The sequence below is a fragment of the Bacillus rossius genome, chromosome 2, assembly GCF_032445375.1.
Source record: "Bacillus rossius redtenbacheri isolate Brsri chromosome 2, Brsri_v3, whole genome shotgun sequence".
Classification (NCBI taxonomy): domain Eukaryota; kingdom Metazoa; phylum Arthropoda; class Insecta; order Phasmatodea; family Bacillidae; genus Bacillus; species Bacillus rossius.
The window spans coordinates 72,566,523-72,589,875 of NC_086331.1; the positions used below are offsets into that span (position 1 = coordinate 72,566,523).

Genomic DNA, 23,353 nt, shown 5'->3' on the forward strand with positions numbered 1-23,353 from the left:
CTGCAAGCTTGTGGGAACTACTGGATGAGTCTGGCAAGTGACAGAGTCTAAATGTTCAAAACACTGCAGATAAAAATATTGGTAGGGATTCAGGATTTTCTGTGTATGATAATACAAACAAAAATTCTGTTGGGGTAGCTCTTTAAATGTAACAAGATTGCAGACTAATTTAAACATGCTAAAAATCTAATTAATTATTCAGCAATAATGTAAGGAAAGCTTGATGTGCAAGATATCTGATATGTTTTGAGGCATTTTGCTAATGCCTCCCTTTTAATATTTTTATATATTTAATTTTTGGCCTAATACTATTTACTTGTGTGATATGTTTCTATTTTGCATATATCAAGTTAGGCTTTCTTTTAGTTACTACTATTATTTATTATTGCCCCATGAGTTTATTCTATGTATTCATGTTTGAATTAGGTTTGTTGAGCTGTTCAATTTATTACAGTACTAGACATTTGTGTTCTGCATACCATAAACAATTCAATAAGGTTATAATTCGCGGGTTAATGATATTTGCATTGTAGACACAGGTTAATATGTATATTAATATTAGTACCTGTACTACTGAACAATTGAATTGTGTTTTGTGTTGCAGCCACTATGACACGTGGGTGTCGCGGGAGAAACAGCTGTGAGTGGCGTGTGTGCTGTGGGCTGTGACTTAGTTTAAGATGGAGCATCGACAAAGGCAGCTGGTGTGTTTCAGCATAATATGCGGTGCCATGCGACGACACACAAAAAGAGAATATCACCTATAAGGGGTTGATGGGGCTTCCAGCCTGCATATTCCTGGACTTTGGCAGAAAGCCTGTAAGATTAAATGGCCAGCACATGCTAAGTATCGTTTACAATTTACATTAACTTTTGTGCTGTATTTTCAAGAATTAACTGTAAGTAGTGTGCTTCACATCTGACCTTAAAGCACAGGACAAAAATGGTGTCCTCCTAGTTGACCAAGTTGAATGTGCTTGGAGACAATTTTAGATTATTTATATTTTTCTAGTGCCTACCATGTGTGTGCTCTAATACTAACTACCATACCTGCCAACTTGTTAGGAGTGCAAGCAGTAAGATTTCTAAATTAACAAATCTATAGCGTAAATCAGGCGCGATGTTTAAAATAAGTGATCCGGAAAACACGTGTTTATTTTGCATTGATAACACCACGTCTCTACCCAAAATACGAAAGATATATAAAAAGTTACTGTAATTTATTAAAACTTCATTATCATGAAAGTCACGCAGCCTTTCGTTTCTTTTAGAGCTTTTTCCCAAAAAGTAATAAATGTCTACAAGTATTTCTTTCACCCTCACTTGCAAACTTGCAGAAGCCTTTTCTGCAGCCAAATTAATTAAGTGGCACAGACAACCTATGACTACTAAATTTGGCTGCTTTTCTTTTAATACAAAAATAACACAATTTTTAACTTCAACCATAACTGCTGCATTATCACAGCCAAAACCTATACAATTATGAATTGGCACATTCATACTTTCAAGTTCTGATAGCAATAACTGCCCAATATGTTTACCAGTAGAAGCACCTTCCAATGAAGGTATGGCCAAAACACAACTAGTTACTAACCTGCAGTCAGGGTTGTAATAAGTTACCACGAGAGCATATAACTTATTACTTGTGTCATTGCTTCCATCAGTAGCTAGTGTATATGGGCCACTTTGCAAGCACTTTACTACTGAAGTAGTAGTATTGGAAGCCATTTATTTTACTATTGCTGCAGTTTTAGTGCACCCACAGCTGTACATTTTTGCGATATCAGACCCTGGGAACATTTTTAAAAACAAATGCCCGGCGTGGTCTGCGACGCTGAATGGAAGGTTATGTTCCACTAAAAAGCTTGTAAAATAACATTCCGCCCTAATCACATTACTGTCACTGTTACGGTTCACGGAAAAGAAACTACTGATTTTTTTTTTGTTTTCTTCTGCAAGCTTCGCGTTATTTGCATGTTTCAAGCTCTTGACGTGATAGGAAATATCGTGCTTGCCGCCATGGGAAACATTAATGTCGCAACCACAAACACTACAAAACGCAGAATTAGAGCCTTTTTCACTCTTAGTACCTAACGAAAGGAAATAATTCTGAGTAAGATGACCGAAACACCTGTCCATATTGTTTTTTACTACTCGTAGCCATTATGAAATCATATTATCTTACGTTTCGTACTAGCGCTAACTTGTAAAATATTTACCGCACTCGTGCATAAACTGTTAAGTCGTTATCACTCGCCTCCAGCCAACCTGCTGTGTACCAACAAAACTCACAAAAATTACTTTCATGACTCTTCCGCACAAAAGATTAGCAAGATCAGTTGCCATCCAGCCTGCTGTGTACCAACGAAACTTACAAAAATTACTCTCTTTTTGGACGGATTTTTCTCCGACTCCATTATTCTCATATTATCGCGGACGCCATGTTGTTAAACAATAACAAATGCTGCTCAAACGGTACATTTAAATGGGCACTAAAATATTATACTGCATTTTTGAACAGACAAAAATCATAAGATGTTCCGAATTTCCGTACAATAGTAATATTAATTATTTTTGTGTACAAATTACGGGAAAATCGTAGAGTTGGAAGATATGTAACTACTACCGACAGTTACTATGGATTTGGAATTTAATGCAATTTTTTTGTGCGCACAATCATTGAGCAGCCTTTGACTTATTTTTGGTATTGCCAACTATGCAGTAATGATGAGCATATAGTGGATAAACTCATAACCCCAGTTTATCATTCGGAAATTGTGCACTAGTGCAGTTTACGAGTGTGCAGCGAGTAATCCACCAGTGTGGAATGGGTCACTACACATGTAGTATCGCACCATGGTCATTCTTTTTATTTGATTAACCTTTTCACCCTTGTATTTTTGTTAAGCTTGAGAAACCCACCTTTTGGGTTATGGGTCATGCAATGCCTCTGCGACATTGTCTGGTAACCAATCACTTAGGGCGTTTTTGCTATTTCTCATTTGTTTGCAATTCGTTCTGAAGAATATTTAACGTTGCCAGTTTGGTGCTAAGGGAAGTAACATTACCCAGAGTGACCAAATTCATCTCAAAAAAAATAAAAAAAATAAAAGTGTTACAATAAAACCCTACACACTAATTTTTCAACAAAATTTAAAATATTTTAAATTCATAAACCTTTGGAACTGTTCATACAGCAGAGATAGATAATCACTAATTTATAAAAAAAAAAAAAAAAAAAAAAAAAAAGAGGTTTATAAAATAAAAATTTTTCAGACCTAATCAGAATTTTTAAAATCTTGGTATAGTCAAACCTCATTATTACAAACCAGAAGGGACCGTAATTTAAACATTTTGTAATAACAAGGTTTATATTAACCTAACTATTGGGAAATCATTACAACATAAATAAATTGATTACCTTCAAATTATCATAATTACAAGCATAAAGAATATTACATACATTGTATTATATAAATCGTTGTAGCCAACCACTACTGAACTTACATTCCCAAATCCCTAACCTTAATGCTAAGTAATCTGCCTTTTTCTGCATCATAGGTCTAGAAATTGGCAAATTTGCTGAAGGCATTTCTTTATGTTTTGGACCTCACATTCTTTTTATAGTCGATAAACCACAAGAACTTGCAAAAGCTGATTCAATCTTTTCACATTTTTTTTTATCCATTGTCAACTTCTTTGATAATTTTAGTTTTAACTTGCAATGTAATATCGTTATGTTTACCTTTTGCAGTTATTTTACAACACAAAACTCATTCAAAATTCTGGTATGGCACACATGCAAACAAAAGAAAATACCCAAACTTATTAATTACCACATTATCTAAACTTCTTCATATATGCACTTCCAACGACTACTATATATAGAGTATAGAGTAGTTTCCTTTTTTAGTTTCAGTTTACAAAACGGTGTCTTTTCTAGTTTAGTTACTACATTGCCTCTAGAATTAAACTTTTCATCTTGTTTTATAACCATTTTGTGCTGTAGGATACGTAAATGTATTATTGGAGAAACATTTGTTTACTTGATGGTTTTGAAAACGTGATTATTTATTTTGAGCTTCGGTAATGAAATTTTGTATCAACTGTTTACTTATACATGTAAACAGTAACTTGAGCGATCAAAATAACTTCATATTTCATATAAAACGTATTTCGTATTAAAAGTACTGAATAACATATGAAAACATACTTCATTTTCTGGCTCTGTGAAAGTACTTCGCATAAACGGAAATTTCGTACTAAGTGGATTTGTATTGATGAGGTTTGGCTATAGTAAAATAAAATGCTATAATCTCACCATATAAGATTTTTAAGGATCATGTAGGTTTCAACAAAAATTGATTTAATTCACATTTCGATGGGTAGTCCACTAGTCCACCATAAATAACGTAAAAAAAAAATTGAAATCTAGTTCTACTGAAATGTTTGACTATGACAATTTTTAACACATTGTCTCTCAATACAAAAGTTAAATCTTGTACCACCGGATGGGTAACTGATAGAGAAAAAATTTAAGTGGTAGGGAAAGAAAAAACAAGCTCTTGTTAAGGAACATATGTCTGTAAATGCAACCCAGCAAAGATATGTGCTAAAACAGTAGGGCATCTAGGCACCACTCAAGTGACTGAGAGGACACACAATTGATAGCACCATGGGAATAGGGTGATGTGAGTTGCAGATTGCTCTGTTCAAGCGCAGGTTCGTGGTTCCAAATATGTCTCTCATACACACCAAATGTTTGAAGTGCTGTCTCCTACCTCAATACAGGCATTACAGCAGTGAATCATGTTGTCACACACTCTTGTTAATATTTGTGGTGCATCATGCAGATGTTCGCAAGCTACCATTATGCGTTGTTGTAAACCTTCGTGAGTAAACCTTGCCTCATCACATATCATCACTGTTTCACTGAAGTGAAAACTGAAGGAAAAACTGCACTCAATGTGGGAAGTCTGTTGGTCGAGTGGTGAAGGATGCAACAGCATCCTTCGTGTAAAGTTTGCCACATGGTGCTGTTAATAACATGCATGTTTTGCGCTATGGCCCAGTGCTAACTGAAGACTGTTGGGCCATGAACTCTAAGACACCTTCCTTGAAACACTGCGTTCTAACAGTTCTCCTGGTACCGGCATTAACCCTTCATGTTATGAAATTTCAGTTCCACAGAATATCCTGTTAAGACTAGTGCTGGGCAAAGTTCAACATTTTTCTGAACCAAACCGAAAAGTGTGTTCGGTTCAGTTCTAAGTGTCATGTTAATACGTTCAAAAAAGTGAATTTTCATCGGCAAATTTGTGTCAGCCTTGAACTCTAATTGCCTATAAGTAGAGATGATGGAAAATCATTGAAACAATATAACAGTTAATAAATGGTATTGCTGTGGGAAGATCTTAAAAAAACATTGTGTCCTCATTGATTCAAGCTGTACTTTTTGCAGTGTGTGCCATGTCTTACAAATCTAACATGCGTACATCTATGATGTTTATGTCGCTAATGAAAATGTGAGTGCGTTCAGGTTACAGTTTTGCAAAGGAAAGAATAAATCAACAAACTATTTTCATGACTTCTTTTATTTATGCCAGAGAATTGTCAAATTATATGATCTTAACCTTGACAGGAAATACTGCAGAATTTAAATATTTTTTTTTTTACCCCCCTCCCTCAGGCAAATTTATTCAAGTGTTTATGTATTTAACTGTTGGCCCAAGTAGAGCCAGCCAGAAGTCTGTACATATCAAGTATCAACAATAAATGCACACTCCTTAAATTCACACCAGCACTACCTAATCTAAAGTCACGACTTAGGCGGGAAAATTAGAAAAAAAAAGTGTTTTTCAGTTATAATAAATAAATTTAAATAAAAATTATAGTTGTAAAACATACTATTTTCAGATTTTTTTCACGGAATAGTCTGCACTCTAGGAACTCTCAAAATTATTTAGGACCCTAGCCTTAACTTTGTCAAACAATTGGTGAATTTAGAATGTTTGTCAGCATTTCCAGGATGGAGACCATAAAAATTGTTAATTTAATCACTATTTAAATTCCTTTGTGTAAAAACTAATATTGACAGCACACCTACCATCTTTCAACAATAGAAATTTAATATTTTTTGGGGGAAAATTAACATTTTTAATGTCACAGATGTAGAACTGTACACCTAAAGACTAAAATTCCCTGAGCCGAACTCGCCCAGGAGAAAACCCATTTTATTCCTTACCTGTAGTACAGTAAACATTAATACAAGTAAATGTTTTAACATCTTTATATTACATAATGGGCTGAACAAAATCATTTAGTAGCAATCCAAGGGCATTGCAATTTAAAAAGCATCATTTTTGTAAGCGTTATGTTAGCTACATTTAAAAGACTGTTAACTGGGGAAAAAATGCCTGAGAAATATAGCAAAAGAATAATGCATTTTGAAATGCTTAAAAATTTTTAAAAATGCTAATAAAACAAATTTTTTTAACACTTACTGTATTTGCAAACATTAAGGAGTTTTTAATAAGATTCGTTTGAAATTCAGACAAGGAATTTTGTTATAGGTTCAGTTTGGTTCAGTTCAAAGCTAAATAACCAAGGTTTGCCCAGCTCTAGTCAAGACGTACAAAGGTCTTTCTACTCAATATACATCGGTTGTGAAAGCACCGTTGGTAAATGCCCACTGTTTCTGCTGCAATCCTCTCGCCTCTCCGTATAACATGCGCACTACTGCCATTTATGTGAATATAAATTCTGCCATGCCATTACTGTTCATCAAATCTGTAATCGCAGCTCCTTACTAACTATCAGCACTGCGCTAATCTCTCAAAGTTAAATGTGTACACATACCACAACCAAACTGTACACCAAACTGCTGTTTGCTAGTATGTAACTATGTATAAGTATCTGCGCCCCACTCATTGCCTGCTTTCCAAGGAGCACCTGAACGTGATACGTTCTCTCAGCCACTGTAATGGTGCCTGATGTGCATTAAATTCAAATATGCATGCTACTCTTTGCACCTGTAACTTTGCAAGGTAGCATTTCTGAACATACGTTCCTTAACAAAAAAAAAAAAGCTTGTTTTGATATTTCCTACCACTCATTAAATTTATGCCCAGAAATTTACAAACATACTGTATACATTATACTTGCATTCTGTTCTGTTTTGTAGACATATAATAAGCCATATTGTAATCAGTGTGTTGACAGTTTGAATCTGTTTCCATAGAATTGAGTAATTTTTTCCCTGTTTTACTACGTAGTTAGCTACGTACCTTAAAATCTGTGTTAATTTTTACTGTAAGTGTTATATTAACTTAATTACTACTCTTATTGATGTACATATTTTAACTATTTATGCTTTTTGCCCTATGTAGTAGAGGTCTCAACAAGGTAACTAACGTTAAAAATGTTGTGTTTTTTTAAACTGTGGCTCCAGAAATAAGGGAAATTAATCTTATACTTGAGCACTACTACTGTGGGAGAAAAAAATGTTTAAAATATGTGGCACCAAATGAACAGTTCAGCAATTTGGGCTCATTTATTTGTGCTGGATGTGCGCCATTGACACATTCTAAGCATACATACAACTTAGGGCATAATCAAATCCTTTGGTTTTATAGAAAATTAGTTTTCAAAATCAAATTTGTAATGTTGAAAATGTTTACCATACAACATATGTTTTATGTATTTCAAGAATCTATCATCATCATCATCATCATCATCAGCAGCAAAATAATCATCATCATTTGGAACTGGAACTTAGAGGTGAAGGAGTTTTAAGGTTATGATAGGCTATTTTTTAAGTTATTTATTTATTGTGAAGTGAATTCATAGATTGAAACATGTTTAAATGGAGTAATAATTTGTACATTGCTATTTCTATTAAGATAAAAGGCAGTAAAACTCCTGACACTACTAACAGGAAACAAGCTGTATTTAATACGTAAATTTTGGCTTACAAAAATAAATATAACTTTACTTTACAAATATAATTATAAAATTTAGAAAATTCACTAGTTGAATTAGTTTTTTAAATTCTAATTAAAACAACTGTGTTTAAAATGGTGGGAACTAATATCAAAAGTCTTTTTGCTTTAGATAATTTAGAAAAAGAAAAGGTATAGTAGTAAAAAAAATTTATGTTGCTAACAATAACATAGTTTGGTGAAAAGTGAATAACTGAATTAAGTTCACAGTACTCGTGATAATATGTAGCAACACAAACAGAATGAAATAGGAAAAGGGCTTAAAAATGAGCTAAATAAATTGTCAACCCAAAATAAATTAATGGTTAAATATTTAGCTGTCAACTGCTAATTGCAAGCATAGCACACCTGCAGTGATGTTTGCGCCTCCCCAGCCAGAACTCGGTGTCACAGCCCATGCACCGGCTGACAGCGTGGTCTGGAACCCACAGGGTTGGACAGGCATCTCGTTCTTCCACTGCTTCCCAAGAAACTTCTGATGGTACTGACTCAGCTGACGGCAATTCCACACTGCACATGCTCTCTGCAACTGAACCCTGTAAGCAAAGATATTTAGATTAAACAAATTGAAAACATAATTTTAAAGCTAATATCAATAGAATGCTTAAGTTATACATGAAACCCCCTATCTGAGTTCTCAGTAGTAACGTTTTACCGCGGTTAAAAACTTTTTCTTTATATCCCATTTATGTCATTAAATGTAATGCAAAACTTTCCCTCAAATTACATAAGGGAAATTACTTCCTTTCCACTACTCATGTCTCATATACGATGTAAAAACTGGTTTTTATTTATGCAAACTTTGTTTAAGATGTTCTTAAACAAAACTATCAAAAGTTTTGATCCCCCCATTTTCTCCATTAGATGTACGATGAACATTAATTTTTCACATTTTGAAGTTGCATAAAAACTTTGTTTGCATCCAAGATTTGTTAGGAAATTACAGTTTTCTTATTTAATTACCAAGACTACGAAGTTGTCCAATGCAAATATTTTTTCAGAAACATTTTCAATTATTTGTTCCGTTGCTGCTGCGTATTGCGTATGAAAATATAGCCAGCTTTGGTTGGCAACATGTTTGGTAAAGTTGATGGTTGTACAGAATGCAAGCACGTAGTTGAGTATCGATATTGATAGCTTGCCGATTGCAATCAGAGCGCACTCTTATCTCATGCCGTGTACATTATATTTGATGGCCCGCACTCTTTCATGGTTAGTGTGAACAATTAAGATAGTTATCTTTATGCTATGTTAATTCCGTCTCACACTAGGGCCATGGTTTTTGTTATCAGTTTATTTTGAAGTTGATACAAAATAATATTTTTGTTTCATAATATTTATTCACTAGTTGTATAGGGTAAAATTAAACCGAGATTAAATGCAAAATTAGAATATGTGTTTGCTGTTTTTTAATTCTCTTTAGGAAAATATTCAAACACATCAACATTTTTGTACCTTTATTTTTTCAAACATAAAATACAAGTAAGAATAAAATTATTCAATAATAAATCTAAACTTTTTGTTGTTTTTTGTGTAATGTATTTTGGGCATGGCTTGAGATTTGATGGTAAATCTGTAGGCTTAAATATGTAAACTTTTTCTTTAATACAAACTTAAAAGTATTTTTTGAAGAAGGCGGAAAATGAGGTACATATGTTTTAAATGAGTTGAAGATTTTTTTTCCACAATTTAAAACTTTAAACTTTTTTCTTTGTTCCCCCCCCCTCCCCCCCCCCCTGAAAAGTGTAAATAATGGGGTTTCACTGTATACTATGTATAACAGAAAAATATCATACACTGTTACTTCAAACTATACCTAGTACAAAACATTTTTATGAAAGTCACAGGTTTTAAACTGTATTGTTTAGTGGTGAGTAAGTTACATTAACTTTTTACCCAATATTTTTTTTCATATAAATTATTATTTACTTATTATTATAGGTTTTTCACCCTACTGATGAAGGACATTACTTTTATGATTATATAATTGTTTTTACTGGACTGCAGAGCTAAAATACGAAATACTATTTCTTGTCTTTTATGTCATATAATAATGACAAACGGAAGCACATGTAGATAATTTAAAACAATTAACATGATAACTATTTTTTTTACAAATTATTGCCAAGAGAAATTTGATATGCGTACAAAAAATTGCATTTAAATAAAACATCACACTCAAGTTTTGGCCAAGCAAGATTTTAACTCCATCTAAAATTAACCAACTCTTAAGTAAAGTAGCTGATAATATAGTTTTGAAAGCTCTACAATTAATTACCTTTGGTAATGACTATCATTATATTATTAAATTGTGGTTATTATCTTTGTAAAGCCACAATATAAATCCTCATGTTAATGAATCCTACATGCATTTTTTAATAAAAGTGACAAAGTTCAGGAGGTTATTTCTTACAAAAAAAAGGTTAAGAAGTAATTGATGCAAAACAAATGTGATTTTCAAAATTACATGTTAGTATGATTTCACAAAAAAGAAAAATATAAAACTGTGTTTTACCATATTATGGCAAGAGTAAAACACTCCACAAAAAAAAATTATGTATATTGCATTCCTGGTGTTGAAATAATTTATAAGGTTGATAAGACATTTGAAGGGGAATTTTTTTTATCTAGAATAGTATTAATTTATTGTACTATTGTTGCACCAGTAAATTCTTTGTCTTATGGCGTGGCTGTAGACTTAAAGTTAGGTTCCTTTTGGTTTCATTCCTTATGCGTACGTTATGTCAACACAGATTTTGAGCAGGAAAAGAATGCTAAGTTTAATTTTACTGCAATAGGGTGTATTTTGTGATAACATAGTAGCCTGGCCAGCTGAAGGCGCTCTTTGTGTCACGTAATGCTGAGAATTTAGCTCACGATGCAGCCTCAATTCTGAACAGCTGAACTAGTTTTTCTGTGCACCCATGGGGCACAGCTACATGCGCCACTCCTGGTTGTTTCCTATCCCCTTAGTACACAACATGCCCTCTCTCATGGTCCATATCTCATCCAGTCCTTGTGTTTCAATCTAGTGCATAACAGCAGAACTAGGCAGGTCAAGTTGGGAAGGGGTAGCATCTTCATGTTATGTCTTGTGTTGGACTCGTCAACATTGTTTGCTAAGTGTATGCAATCAAATGTTTTCAGGTCTCCCCAAATAAAAATTGTCGGGAAATAAGGTTCAAGAATTTAATTTTTATTAAATTTTAGTTAGTAAGAAGTTTATTCAAAAGGTCAGCATGCAAACTCATTCGTAAGAAGCACCTGGCCAGGGAATAGTTTCTATCAAAACATGGTAAACTGAAAAAAAATTCTGTAATCTGGTGGAAAACATTTGGCTACAAGCATATAATACTTGGACTCAACATGTATATCACATAATGGGATACATTTTCGTTTTAGATAATACACAGCGATCGGCACAGCACGCCCACACACATCCCCTAGCTCCTTGAATTGCTGAATGCAGGGCAGACAAAAAAAAATCTGCCTCATGTGACAGGGGAAGGAGGGGGCAGGAGAAAAAAAGGTCAAACTGTTTTACCCAAACATGCATACAATGGATGTAAATATGTTTTCCCTAAACTTAAGTTGAAAAATTAATATATATTTATATAACCTGGAAATGTTAGATGTATCATAATATTTTTACACAAGAAAACTAATAAACACACAAGTTTGAGTTTTCTTAGACCTGCATTTTAAACTATAACTAAAATACTGCAAAAATACTGCATTTGCATGATGTATTTGCTTTAGTCTTGCCTTTATTAAATTTCATCACCTTCCGTTCATGTTTTACTTTCAGTAACCCAAAAAAAGAGAACAGATGGAAATAAATTGCTACAAAATGTTTACGCTGGTTCGTCTAAAAATACAACTGCCACTCTATGTGCCACTCTACCCGAGACACTGCTAACTTTCCTTTTCTCTTCCAACCAGAAGCCTCCTCTTCACTTAGCACGTCTTTAAATTGTGCGAATTCATTTAGCGTGATGTTAATTTTACTGCCCCAGTTTTCAATAGCATGTCTGTAAATTTCAGTTAGCAGGAAATTGTCACGGACAAAAAAAAAGTTGAGTATGACGCCACAAAGTCTGTTTCAACTCAGTAATCAACAGATGGACCAAGGCAAACAGTTAGCTATTCGAGGGGGGGAAAGATGCACGTGCAGGTCTGACTACGCTATCGGCTGTTGTACAAACATAGCTATTGCAAGTTCAGTTGCGGCCACAGAGTGTAAAGGGCCAAAAGTTTTACGTCTGCGCATATGCCGCCAGGCCGTATTGTTGTCGCCCGGCCACAGACCAAGCTGTGATGAACTTCAGTCTAGCCAGTCCAGAAAGCAACGTCTGCCCGGTCGTCTGCCGGTAACTGTACCTGTGCAAGCACCTGCAGTTGGAATCATATTGGAATCATGGAATCCAAACGAGAGTGTAAAGCATCGTGTTAAAAGTATTTGAGACAAAACTATAAGTATTATAGCATGCAGAATCTCAAGAAGGCTACACTTGGTCGCACTTAAGTTTTAAGGAAGTCAACTGTGCGCACAATCGTTTATATGAGCCAATGTTTATATAAGTCTGATGCTGTTAATAGTACTAGCGGGAATATATGACATTAGATACCGGAACAGAAATGAACAGATGATTCACATGGAAAAGGTTGTTGAATAGTGCAATGAAAAAAAAAAAAAAATCAAGGGCCTAACAGGATTGGTGTGACCAAGCAGTGATATGCGAATAAGCACTTTAATTTTTGAAAAATTTCAACCTAAATATCCGGACAATAATATCGGTTTCACTGCCAGAAACAGAAAAGGATTGTTTAGAAAGTTCGTGGAAAGGTACGCAACGTGAGTTGAAGGTCACGCCGGGGCGGGCAAGCCAAAAAGCTGACTGACGATAACTATATAACCATCTATCTCTTGTTACGTGGTGTTCTATTTATCATACAAAGTATTTGATGGTAGGCTAATAAAGATAAATGCTGTAACATATTTATCATTGAGTGTTATTCTATGGATTTATATTACATACAGAATATTTCCCTACACGTTTTGAAACACATTAAGTATATTAGCCTTGCTATTTATGGAGACTAATGGATTATGCTTCAGAATACATGATTATGAATAACACAAACATTTTTAGGAACGCATTAGTCGTGCTAAGTGAGGCATTGGTGTGTTAGTGTTAAAAAAATATCCATTTATTACTTGAGTTTATTTATGTCTGGAGACACAATCATATATCCTCATATATCCTAATCTACACAATACCAACCTTTAACTAACAATGGCTCATTTTACAAAAAAACTTTAAAAATCATAATCACCAAGTTTGAAACACAAAACTTTCTAACAAGAAGAAAGGAGAAACTTGATTTTATTACTTTGAAAAAAAAAAAAAATGGTTTGAATTGAAAATAGCAATTCTGTAGCATTAATTACTTGCAAATTAGAAAAATTGTGAAAATTCGGAGAATCATCTGGAGAATCATCTGAAGATATATAAAATAAAATTAACTTAACTGTGTGACATTTCTTGCAAAATGAAACCATTAACCAGCTTCTTAACTTTTTCAATCTTTCACAACGGAACTTGCCTGAACAGCAGATATTGATTTACTTTTCACATGCAAACTCTGAGCTATTTTTAAATTGAGAGAATAAATCTCCAGTGACAGTTTGTATGGCACAAAAAATTGCTTACTAATGACTGTCTAAATATGATAATGTTAATATTAATAATTAAAAGGAACTTATATTTTCCAAGATGACAATGTCACAGATTATTAAAGAAGCCATAACAAAAATAATAGTATGGGATGTTAGAACTCTAAACTTTATTCAAAAGATGAATGAGCTGCTTACACTAGCAGTAAGCTGTAAAACACAATAAATTTAATTACATGTTCCGACAGTATACCTTCATTTGGAAACTTACAAACCATGTAATTTTATAGGTTTATTTATACTAATATTTTATTTATAAATCCAAAAATAAAAATACTAGTCTCTCAATGCTTCAGAAAATATTCTTTTGGATAACACAGAACAAATATATCATAATTTAATATTGCATTTATACAGCACATTAAGTGCTAAACACTAGACAGCCAGTCTACATGACTGTAAGCAGAACAGATGTTTAGAAGTCATAAAAATGTTTTGAAGCTAGCCAAAGGTGAGGTCAAAACCAGAACTCTATTCGTAGAGTGTTGTACAGGTCCTAAGAATATTAACTAAAGCTTTGAGGGTTTTGTCCACTTGAAGTTGCACCAATCACTACTATTTAAGAGCATACAATTACACTTTGAATTATTAATGATGTTATAAAATAACCAACCCCGTCATCTTGTTTGTCATCAGCCGGGCAATTGCAATGACGACAAATTTGATGAAGAAGAGCTGACCTAGTTGTGCGTAGCTCGCGCAGAACTGCTTCTTCCTTTGACTGCAACATCAACATATATTACATATTTTAAAATATACTAAGTCACATTTGAATTTTAATAATTACTCACTTAAATAGTATGCAGACCTCTAATTACAAATATACAGGTTGCAATGTCCTCCTGACTGCATACAGTATTATACTACAAATCAGTATTGTGGTTCTTAAAGTATTTTAGTTTACTCTCTTTACATAAAAACACATCAAAGCATATATGTAGTTTCACTTGGTTGTCAATACCTGTCAGCTCTAGCAATTTTGTAGCAAAAAAAATTATACAAAATGCTAAGGATTAAATTATGTAAAATAAAATAGTTAGAATATATTACACCTCTACGGTAAATAAATCTTGATATATATCCTGGCAAGGAAAACTAATTTATCAAGATTTCATTAAATTATTCTAAACCAATTTATTATTGCTCTCTGACAACTTTTCATAATAAGTACTGAAGTTAAGGTCTTAAATCTAAGTAGTCTCTCCTATATCATCATCATCATCATCATCAGAAACTGCTTCAAGCCTGTGGCTGGGTCAGCAAAGTAAAATGTCTCCATCTTCCTCTGTTCCTCCACATCTTCCTCATCCTTCACTTTACTCCAATCTAGTCCTCTCTCCTGCACTCCTTTAACTATCTGCTCTTCCCATCTCCTCCTTGGTCTTCCTTGGGGTCTTTTTTCTTTGTACTTCAATTCCATCATTTTTCTAGGCAGCCTCTCTTTTTCCATTCTTTATACATGTACATACCATCTCATTCTTACTTTATCAATTATCTCATTCAAGTCTTATACTCCTGCTCCTGCTTGTACAATCTCGTTCCTGATTTTGTCCCGCCTTGTAACTACCAACATACTCCTCATAAACTGCATTCCTATTGCTCTGATATTCCCAGCATCTCTCGTGTTAACAGTCCAAGCCTCTTCAACATATGAAACAGAGAATTACTCCCATGTAATGATTGGGGGCTTTATTTAATCCAATAATGTTCAAGGCAAAATTGAATCATATCTTGCAAAAGACAACTAAACTATAAGTAGTAATCCAACAATTAATTTTTATCCTGGAATATAACAAAGTTGAAAACTCTTTTAACTTACAGAAACCATAATGAAAATTGTTATGTATATTTTAATACAAAGAGATTTAAGTCACATATCACTGTTTGCACAAATTTGAGGAATGCATTAAATTATTCTGTCATTTAACAAATAAAAAAATGCTGGTTTTCATTTAAACGTAAAATGTCTATAAAACTTTTGTCGAACCAGACACAAGTTTTCACAAATAATTAAATATCACATTAATTAAAAGAGTCACTGTCTGAAAGAATAAATTTACATTTATATACAGCTAAGAAAAAAAAATGTATTCACATAATAACTAGGACAAAATTTCTTTCCACCATAAATAATTTCCATTAAAAACACACACAACCCTTTAATACACAACAGAATAATGAAGAAAGTATGTTTTCACTTAATAATTACAAACCTGAGTGCACTAAAAACAACCTTTTTAGAACCAGCAAAATTTGATACATTTGATATTTTAATGAATTATTAAAAAAGAGTGTTACAGATTTTAAAATTGAATGTTTTGGTGTAATTTTATGATCATAATTGTTGAATGCAGGCTTGTTTACAGCAATTGCTTATTAGGTTGTTAACTGGATTGTGGAAATAAAATTTAGTTACTTTTTAAAAATGGTACTAGTAGTTATATGTTACAGCTTAACGTTACTCTCGACATCTAGGTCAATCGTTAGGGGTGAGAGTAGTGATGAGTTAATACTTTCATAACACTACATACAAAATAAAAATTAAAAATTTATTTAAAAAAATACTAGTAAGTATACCAATGAAATGTAACAACCTGCCTGCCACATTTCCTTGCTAGGCATACATGGAGTAAGGTCTAATTTGCAAAATACATCAATGTAAAGTATTTATAAATTAAAATAAATATTTTGAAACTTTGTGATTTGGTGATTTTAAATTCCTAAACAGTCAGCATTTGTGACAAAACACAGGTGATTACAAACTTTTACAAAATAGTTAAAATTCCAAGTAATTTTATACGATCATTTCAGAAACACCTCAAATGGTATTATAATTTAAATAAATATATATTTTATGGATGAAGAGCGGTTTTCAATGTCGGTGAACTAACATTTTAAGTAACAAGTATGGTGACTCCTTTTTTAAATTTTGAGACACATAACTTTAATGTTTATAATAGTGATGGGTTAAATCCCAATTTTCTTGAATCCGAATCTCAAATTCCAATCCCAGAGAGTACCTTGAATCCACCCATTACATCTGAATGTACGTCTCAAGGGTAAAAAATAAAATAGTGTACAAGAAATTAAAAAAATATTAATTATTGTGTTGAAACTTTCATCCTTTATATGTTTGTTTCACAAAATAAAATTTCAGAATCAATACATGTTGTAATTTTATTTATATAATTTTGTGGTAAAGGTACATAATCTTGGGAAGGGGTTAACAGGATAAATATAAAGAAAAAATTGTCAAAGTAAATTTCAGAGGTTATCAGTGGTGGAATTTTAATTTACTTGATTTCCTCTGATACTTTTCTTAGAATTTTTTCCTCGAATATAAAATCCTTCAAATATTAAGGATTTGATGGTTTTTGAGTATTTGATTGGCCCATCCCTATCGTTAAAGCATTATTTTTCTTAACAAGGGATAATGACAATGTACGGTAATGTGCACATATTATATTTTTACAATCAAACAAGTATGTATGTGTATGTATGTATGTATGTATGTGTATGTATGTGTATGTATGTATACATGTATGTATACATGTGTGTGTATATATGTATGCTTTACACAATGTCAAAATAGAGAAATCTTGTAATAACTAATCATGGTGTGTAAAGAATTAAATTTTTGTTGTTAGCCTGTAAGCCATTTTGAAATCCCCACCTTTATATTAAGTATTAATTCATAATATGCATCATGTTTGTTGAAGTTTGTCTTCCACTAAAATTAATTTAATTATCTTACCTGTGAGAGATTGAGATAGAAAATTTTCAACACAATGCTACAACAGCACTGCCTGGCCTAATGTATTTGTCTTTGCTTAGAGACATTTCTCTTTCTCCCTAATGCCCTATGCACTGCTCCCCTACTTCCTCTCCTCCGTGTTATATCCCTGACTTCCCCTCCACTGCTTGGATAGCTGGAGGAAGCGAAACCAGCCCTTGGTCTTCTTGCAGGTGGCAGTGTATTACCACAGCCTATACCTACAGAGGGATGAGTTCATATTTTTCACTACATTTTAAAAATCCATTTTGCATATTGAGTTATTAAAGATGTTTGCTGAACTCACTTATTACAAAGCCACCGTTCTTGCAACATGCCATTCTTTAACAACACATTAATTCACAATATGCACATGCTTATTGTTGCAGCGACGGAAATACAGCAAAGGTTTGGTTTCTCCCATCCAACCACATTCTGGCTTCTGGCATGACTAAAAAATGCGAAAATAGCCAAGCTCTGAGTCTTGGCGTAAGAAGCTGATGACAATAGATCGAAACACTAAGAGGAGAGAGATGAATGCTACTGACAAAGTATTTGGATAACTGATTCATAATCTAATTAAATATACATTTATCCTTTTAAAAGTAGGGGAACTGACAGTTCTCTCAGTTTCATTGAATATTCGCTCCTGATAACTTTTGATTATTATAAAAATTATAGTAGCCCATATTACAGGAAATTAAAATTTACAAATACATTTTATCAGACCACTATGTTTTTAATTTCAAAATAAAAATATTACTAAATTTTTTAAAGATTAAAACCAATATGGTGATTTTTCAATTTATTGGTAAACACGTAGTTTCATAAGTTTCATAAGATCATGAAATACAACCAATTTATAAATACAAATCAGTTCATGTGATAATTTGTCAACAAATCAGCCAATTTGAACATGGACTTTCTCACAACATAAACAGGGGTGCATGAGTATGTTAGGTTATATTCAATGATGTTTTATACCTTACATTTCAACAGCAAAGCCAACAAAACAATTTTCCTGAACACACCGTAATAAATCAAAACATCTTTATTGAATGGCCCCCAATGCCGTAAAGAGTTAAAATGGCTAAATCTTGACAGACAACTTGTCAAAAGACAATGAATAACTTGGAAAAGATATTAAAAAAAAAAAGCAAGTTTCTAGACAGGTGTTCGGTAAATTCATGATTTTGCTACACTGGTTAATCGGTTACCCTACGAACCAAGATGAAGAACTCGAAACCATTTACTGCACTTCCCAATATCCTAGATCGAAAAAATAAAAAATTAAAATGCTTTCGGTATTTAAAAGTAGTAAAACACAGTGTCAAAGAAAACGGCAAAAACCCACTCATGGTCACTACTCGCTGCAAAACACCCAATAGCAATTGCAAAAACAATATAATGTATTTATCTTAAAATATATAATTCTCTCACAAACCAGCACAATTCTGGTAGACTACAAAGGGTTTCTATATCCCATTTTACATTGAACATCGTACACAAATAAAATTATCCTCATGAGTGTTCCAGAAAGTTGCACATACTGGGGACGATAATTTTTGAAGAACATTTTTGTGACTTCAACAAAAAAACGTTAAATATTAGTGACTTTTCATGGCCATTTATTTGTTTCATGACTTTCGGACCCAGAAGACACCCTGCTTAACAGCATGGGTAACTGACTCATCATGGCATTCTTAGTGTGGCATAAAAGAAACCAATAAAAATAAATTATGTGATACTAATGCTTACACAAAAGCTTTAGCAAAACATTAAGCAGGTTTTCCAGGCTGCTATTATCAGTCAGAAGTAGGAATGATATTAAAAATAACTTCTAACCTTAACATTTTTTATTGTAACCACTGAATCTGAGAAATTTTAGCATGTGTGTAAAACTCTCTGAACAGTAAAAATTTATAAGAAGTAAATGTGCATTGTTTTGAATGATTTTTTTTATCAATAAGATCAGTAGGTAAGATAAAATAAATGTTAAAGTTAGTTATTTTAAAGTGTATTTTGTAGGATGATAAAGATTTCATGATTTCATAAATTTTAAATATAATATGTAAATTTGGCATTCATGAATAAAAAATTATAAAAAACTTCAGAAAATTGTAACAAAATTTGACACAAAAATCTGTAGTGTACCACTTACTCACATACATTGAATGAACATTTTCTGTGTTTAATTTAATTAGTAAAAATTATGAGCTTCCTAAAACATCATACAATACCAATTTTAGTATATACATTTTAGGTAAAATGAATGAAGTTTTAATATAAAATACTGTTTTAAATCCCTAAGGCATTTGGACTAACTAAACAAACTTAACTACAAAGACATTATCATTATAAATTTTAAACTTAGCATATCAAAACATACATGACATTCCTTTCTACAGATAAGGGGGTTTCTTTGATGAGACACACACACGTGTTCAAAAAATAATGTTACGATTTTCCGCGGGTTCGTAAAGGATAGCCCAATTAAAGATTTTTATCACACACACAGTTTTATATATTACCACTACTTGTCACTTACAAATAATCTTCTAAATTGGCAAATAGTTAATTACACTTAAAGAAATGTCAATTCCCCAGTCACTCGTTCCACACACCACGCTGGGCTGCACCTCTGGCGCAACTCTCGCCGCAGCACCCCTCGTGGGTCTCCGCCGCGGGACTCCGTCGCCATCACACCCTTCGCCGATATCCCACTCGACGCCTCGCTCGGAACTTCACTCGGGACTCCGTTGCGCCCGTGACTCTATCGCCCGGAAACTCCGCAGCAGGAAAACTCCCGACTCCACTGAACTCACTTACTCCCTGCCCTGGAACCTTCGTCCAAGGACTTCGCCACTCTGCCGCACCCGCGGAACTATCGCCCGGAAACTCCGCCGCGGGAGAACTCCCGACTGAACACTCCCAACTGACTCTCCTCTGACCCTCCATCGGCATCCTAGGGCATATATATAGGCCCCAGCGAAATTCCAGAACTCACGAGAGCGGCCGGGGCCTGTCGCGTCATCGCGAGCCGTCCCGACAGCAGAAATCTCTCGAAAACACGTGTCGGCGGCTCGCGCAACTCCCAGCTGTCCGGTGTAAGTTACGTGTCAAAGGCAGGGCGCCGCGCGGGGAGTGCGGAGGGCTGGAGGGAGATAAAGCGGCGACCCAGGTGCGCACGGTACATCTCATGTTACGGCGTGCACCTGCGCGTGATGCGGCCTTGCTAACGTTGGTAACAATAATTTAGCATGCCTACATTGGAAAAATTTCTACTTTTAAGTCCTGTTCCCATGTTCAATGGCACATAGTAATTCTAACTGAAAAAAAAAGAAGATAAATCTAAAAAAACAACATCTTTATAAACTTCAGGTAACAGTTTAAAAAGAAACCACATTTTTAATCATACATATGCTCAAAATTGATAAGCAAACAAAACATTCCACAGCAAAATTATTTATGGAACGTTTCTTAATGGATGTGAAAAATTCACATTTAAATAACAATGAAATTATAAACCTACCAACATTTGTACCAACACATCTGATGGCAACATTCATGATTATATAAAGGAAAGGTGAGAATAAATAATATTATCTTTAGTTTTATTTATTTAAAGTGCTGAATGCCAGTCAAACAGTCGAGGTGAATTGTCGTTCACTAAAAATGACTACAAGTTAATATTTTCATAACAAGATCAATAAAACGTTCTTAAATTTTTAATCTTCAGAAAAATAATTAATTTGCAGATTATTCAAGTTCAGGCTAGGCAATGCAAATTGTAAGGTAAGTTTTAATGCGAAGTAGAAAACTCTTTGAACAACAGTTTCGTTTAGTGTCTATTTACAGACAATAATACATTGTATTTCAAAAGGTACAAATAATGAATTGGTTTTTAGAGTGAATACTATGAGAAAAAGTAAACTTTTCTAGCTCACAGAATGCATGAAAAGTTACTTGTTCTAGTGTCCCTCAACAAAGTCTTTTTTCTTTTTATATGGTTTGTAGATTACACAGGTGTCATGCTAGGTATATATTGAAGTTCTGACTGCTACCCTTCTTCATCTTAAGATGCACTGCAATTTATATTTCTCACAAAATCAGCCAAATTTTCTGCAGCCATCTGTTCACAGCAAACTACTAGTTCTCACAAGCTCACAAATAGGAACACATGAATCATTAGCTATTATAATATGCATCTATAATCTTAGTGATCATAATAATCATCTATATTAGCTAAGTTGCCTTGTGTTTTTTTTTATCTTCATTTCCACCACAACTCTTCCCAATGCAGTTGGCTACAGTGTTTTGTCATTTGGTCATGCACTGTGGCACATTTGGAAACTTTGAAGGTATGTTTGTAGCTACCTTCACATTATTTAACATGTGAACATCTACAAGTATGTTTTTAGTAAACAATTGATTCATTTGTTGAATAACTGATTTCACATATAGGGGAAAAACACCTTGCACTTTTCATCCACTGTAGTAGTCAACAAACAATATGATGGCTCAATTTATTTGCAAAATTTTTGGCTAAATTTCAATGGCAATTTCAGAACAAATTTACTTATCATCAAGGTTTTTTTTGGGTAGTCATATGTTACTGGTTTTGTTTTTATAATTTTGAAGAATCATGGGTTGGTGACTTTCCCCCATTATAAGTGGCCTTTTTTTTTTTAAAAGCCATCCATATTTGCTTCTACTAAGCATTTCTGGTAATGCTTGTTATCATAAGAACTTTAGCTTTAATACTAAAAGTAACATTTATTATTGCAATTTCTAAAAGTATACTTAAAACATTGCATATTATATGATATACTACATAATAAAGCCACAAAACTAAATTTAAATATTTTTAAAAATTGGCTAGCAATAATTTTATTTTACTACTATTTCTATTTCCACAAGTACATTTAAAATATAACATGCTAATAGTCATTTTAATAACAATATTTTACACATTATTATTACATAAATATATGTTCCTAGTACTACTTAGAACAAAAACTGAAAACAATATTAGTGTGAAAATATTGTAAGTTATTATATGACCCCTGGAGACTGGAAACATTTCCAGATTCAAATATTTCTAGGTTCGATTTCAAAGTCTTCTGTGTACTTTTGCTCATTTGCTGCTCACTTGAGAATGGTTTAGCAGGGATGACTGCAATTAGATATTTCTTTTGTTGAGGGTTACTCACTGGCTAAGATTCCTCCACATAAACGTTGGGCCAATTAAAAGGAAAATAATTGACCAGGTTTTGTGGCACCAACATTTTAAAATACTCCCCCGAAAAATAAAGAAGAATGAGCAAACTTGTCACACAATATGTATATTGAAATCACATCTCAAAAAAAAAAAAAAAAAAAAAAAAAAATGGAAATAAGTAATATTAATAATAAAAATAACAGGATGTTTACGAATTTACTACAATGATCAACTGTTAAAAAAATATCATTATTAAGTGAAAAAACAAGCACTCTTAACTGTTAAATGATTGTATTTATTAATATAAAGAACTAATTAAGTTTAAAAACTAAAACCAGCTAATATTAATACTGTTCGCAGGCTTTCACGGCCATTGTCTGAAGTAGCTTGGCCTCTGGGTTGTAGTCGTGTCCTTGGTGAAAAATTCACCAACGTTTTGGTGGACATTGCAGTCACCACCACCAGGGAGCAGTAGGTAATTGCTCCCTGATGATAGTGACTGCAATGTCGACCAAAACGTCGGGGAATTATTCGCCAAGGACACGACTACAACCCAGAAGCCAAGCTAGTTCACAGCTAATATTAATTTATTTACATCTGGGCATATATATGGTGGCATATTA

General features: G+C 33.3%; 1 protein-coding gene across 4 annotated transcripts in view; it reads right to left on the bottom strand.

Moving 5' to 3' along the window:
- The window catches only part of LOC134529370 (myotubularin-related protein 4), a 263,105-nt gene that overhangs the window by 15,944 nt on the left and 223,808 nt on the right, over positions 1 to 23,353 (bottom strand). For all 4 annotated transcript variants that reach the window (XM_063363357.1, XM_063363359.1, XM_063363356.1 and 1 more), the window contains exons 13-14: positions 14,351 to 14,458; positions 8,349 to 8,536 (exon numbers count right to left, since the gene is read on the bottom strand). In XM_063363357.1, the coding sequence (XP_063219427.1) occupies positions 8,349 to 8,536; positions 14,351 to 14,458 (296 nt within the window). The remainder of the gene's footprint in view (positions 1 to 8,348; positions 8,537 to 14,350; positions 14,459 to 23,353) is intronic.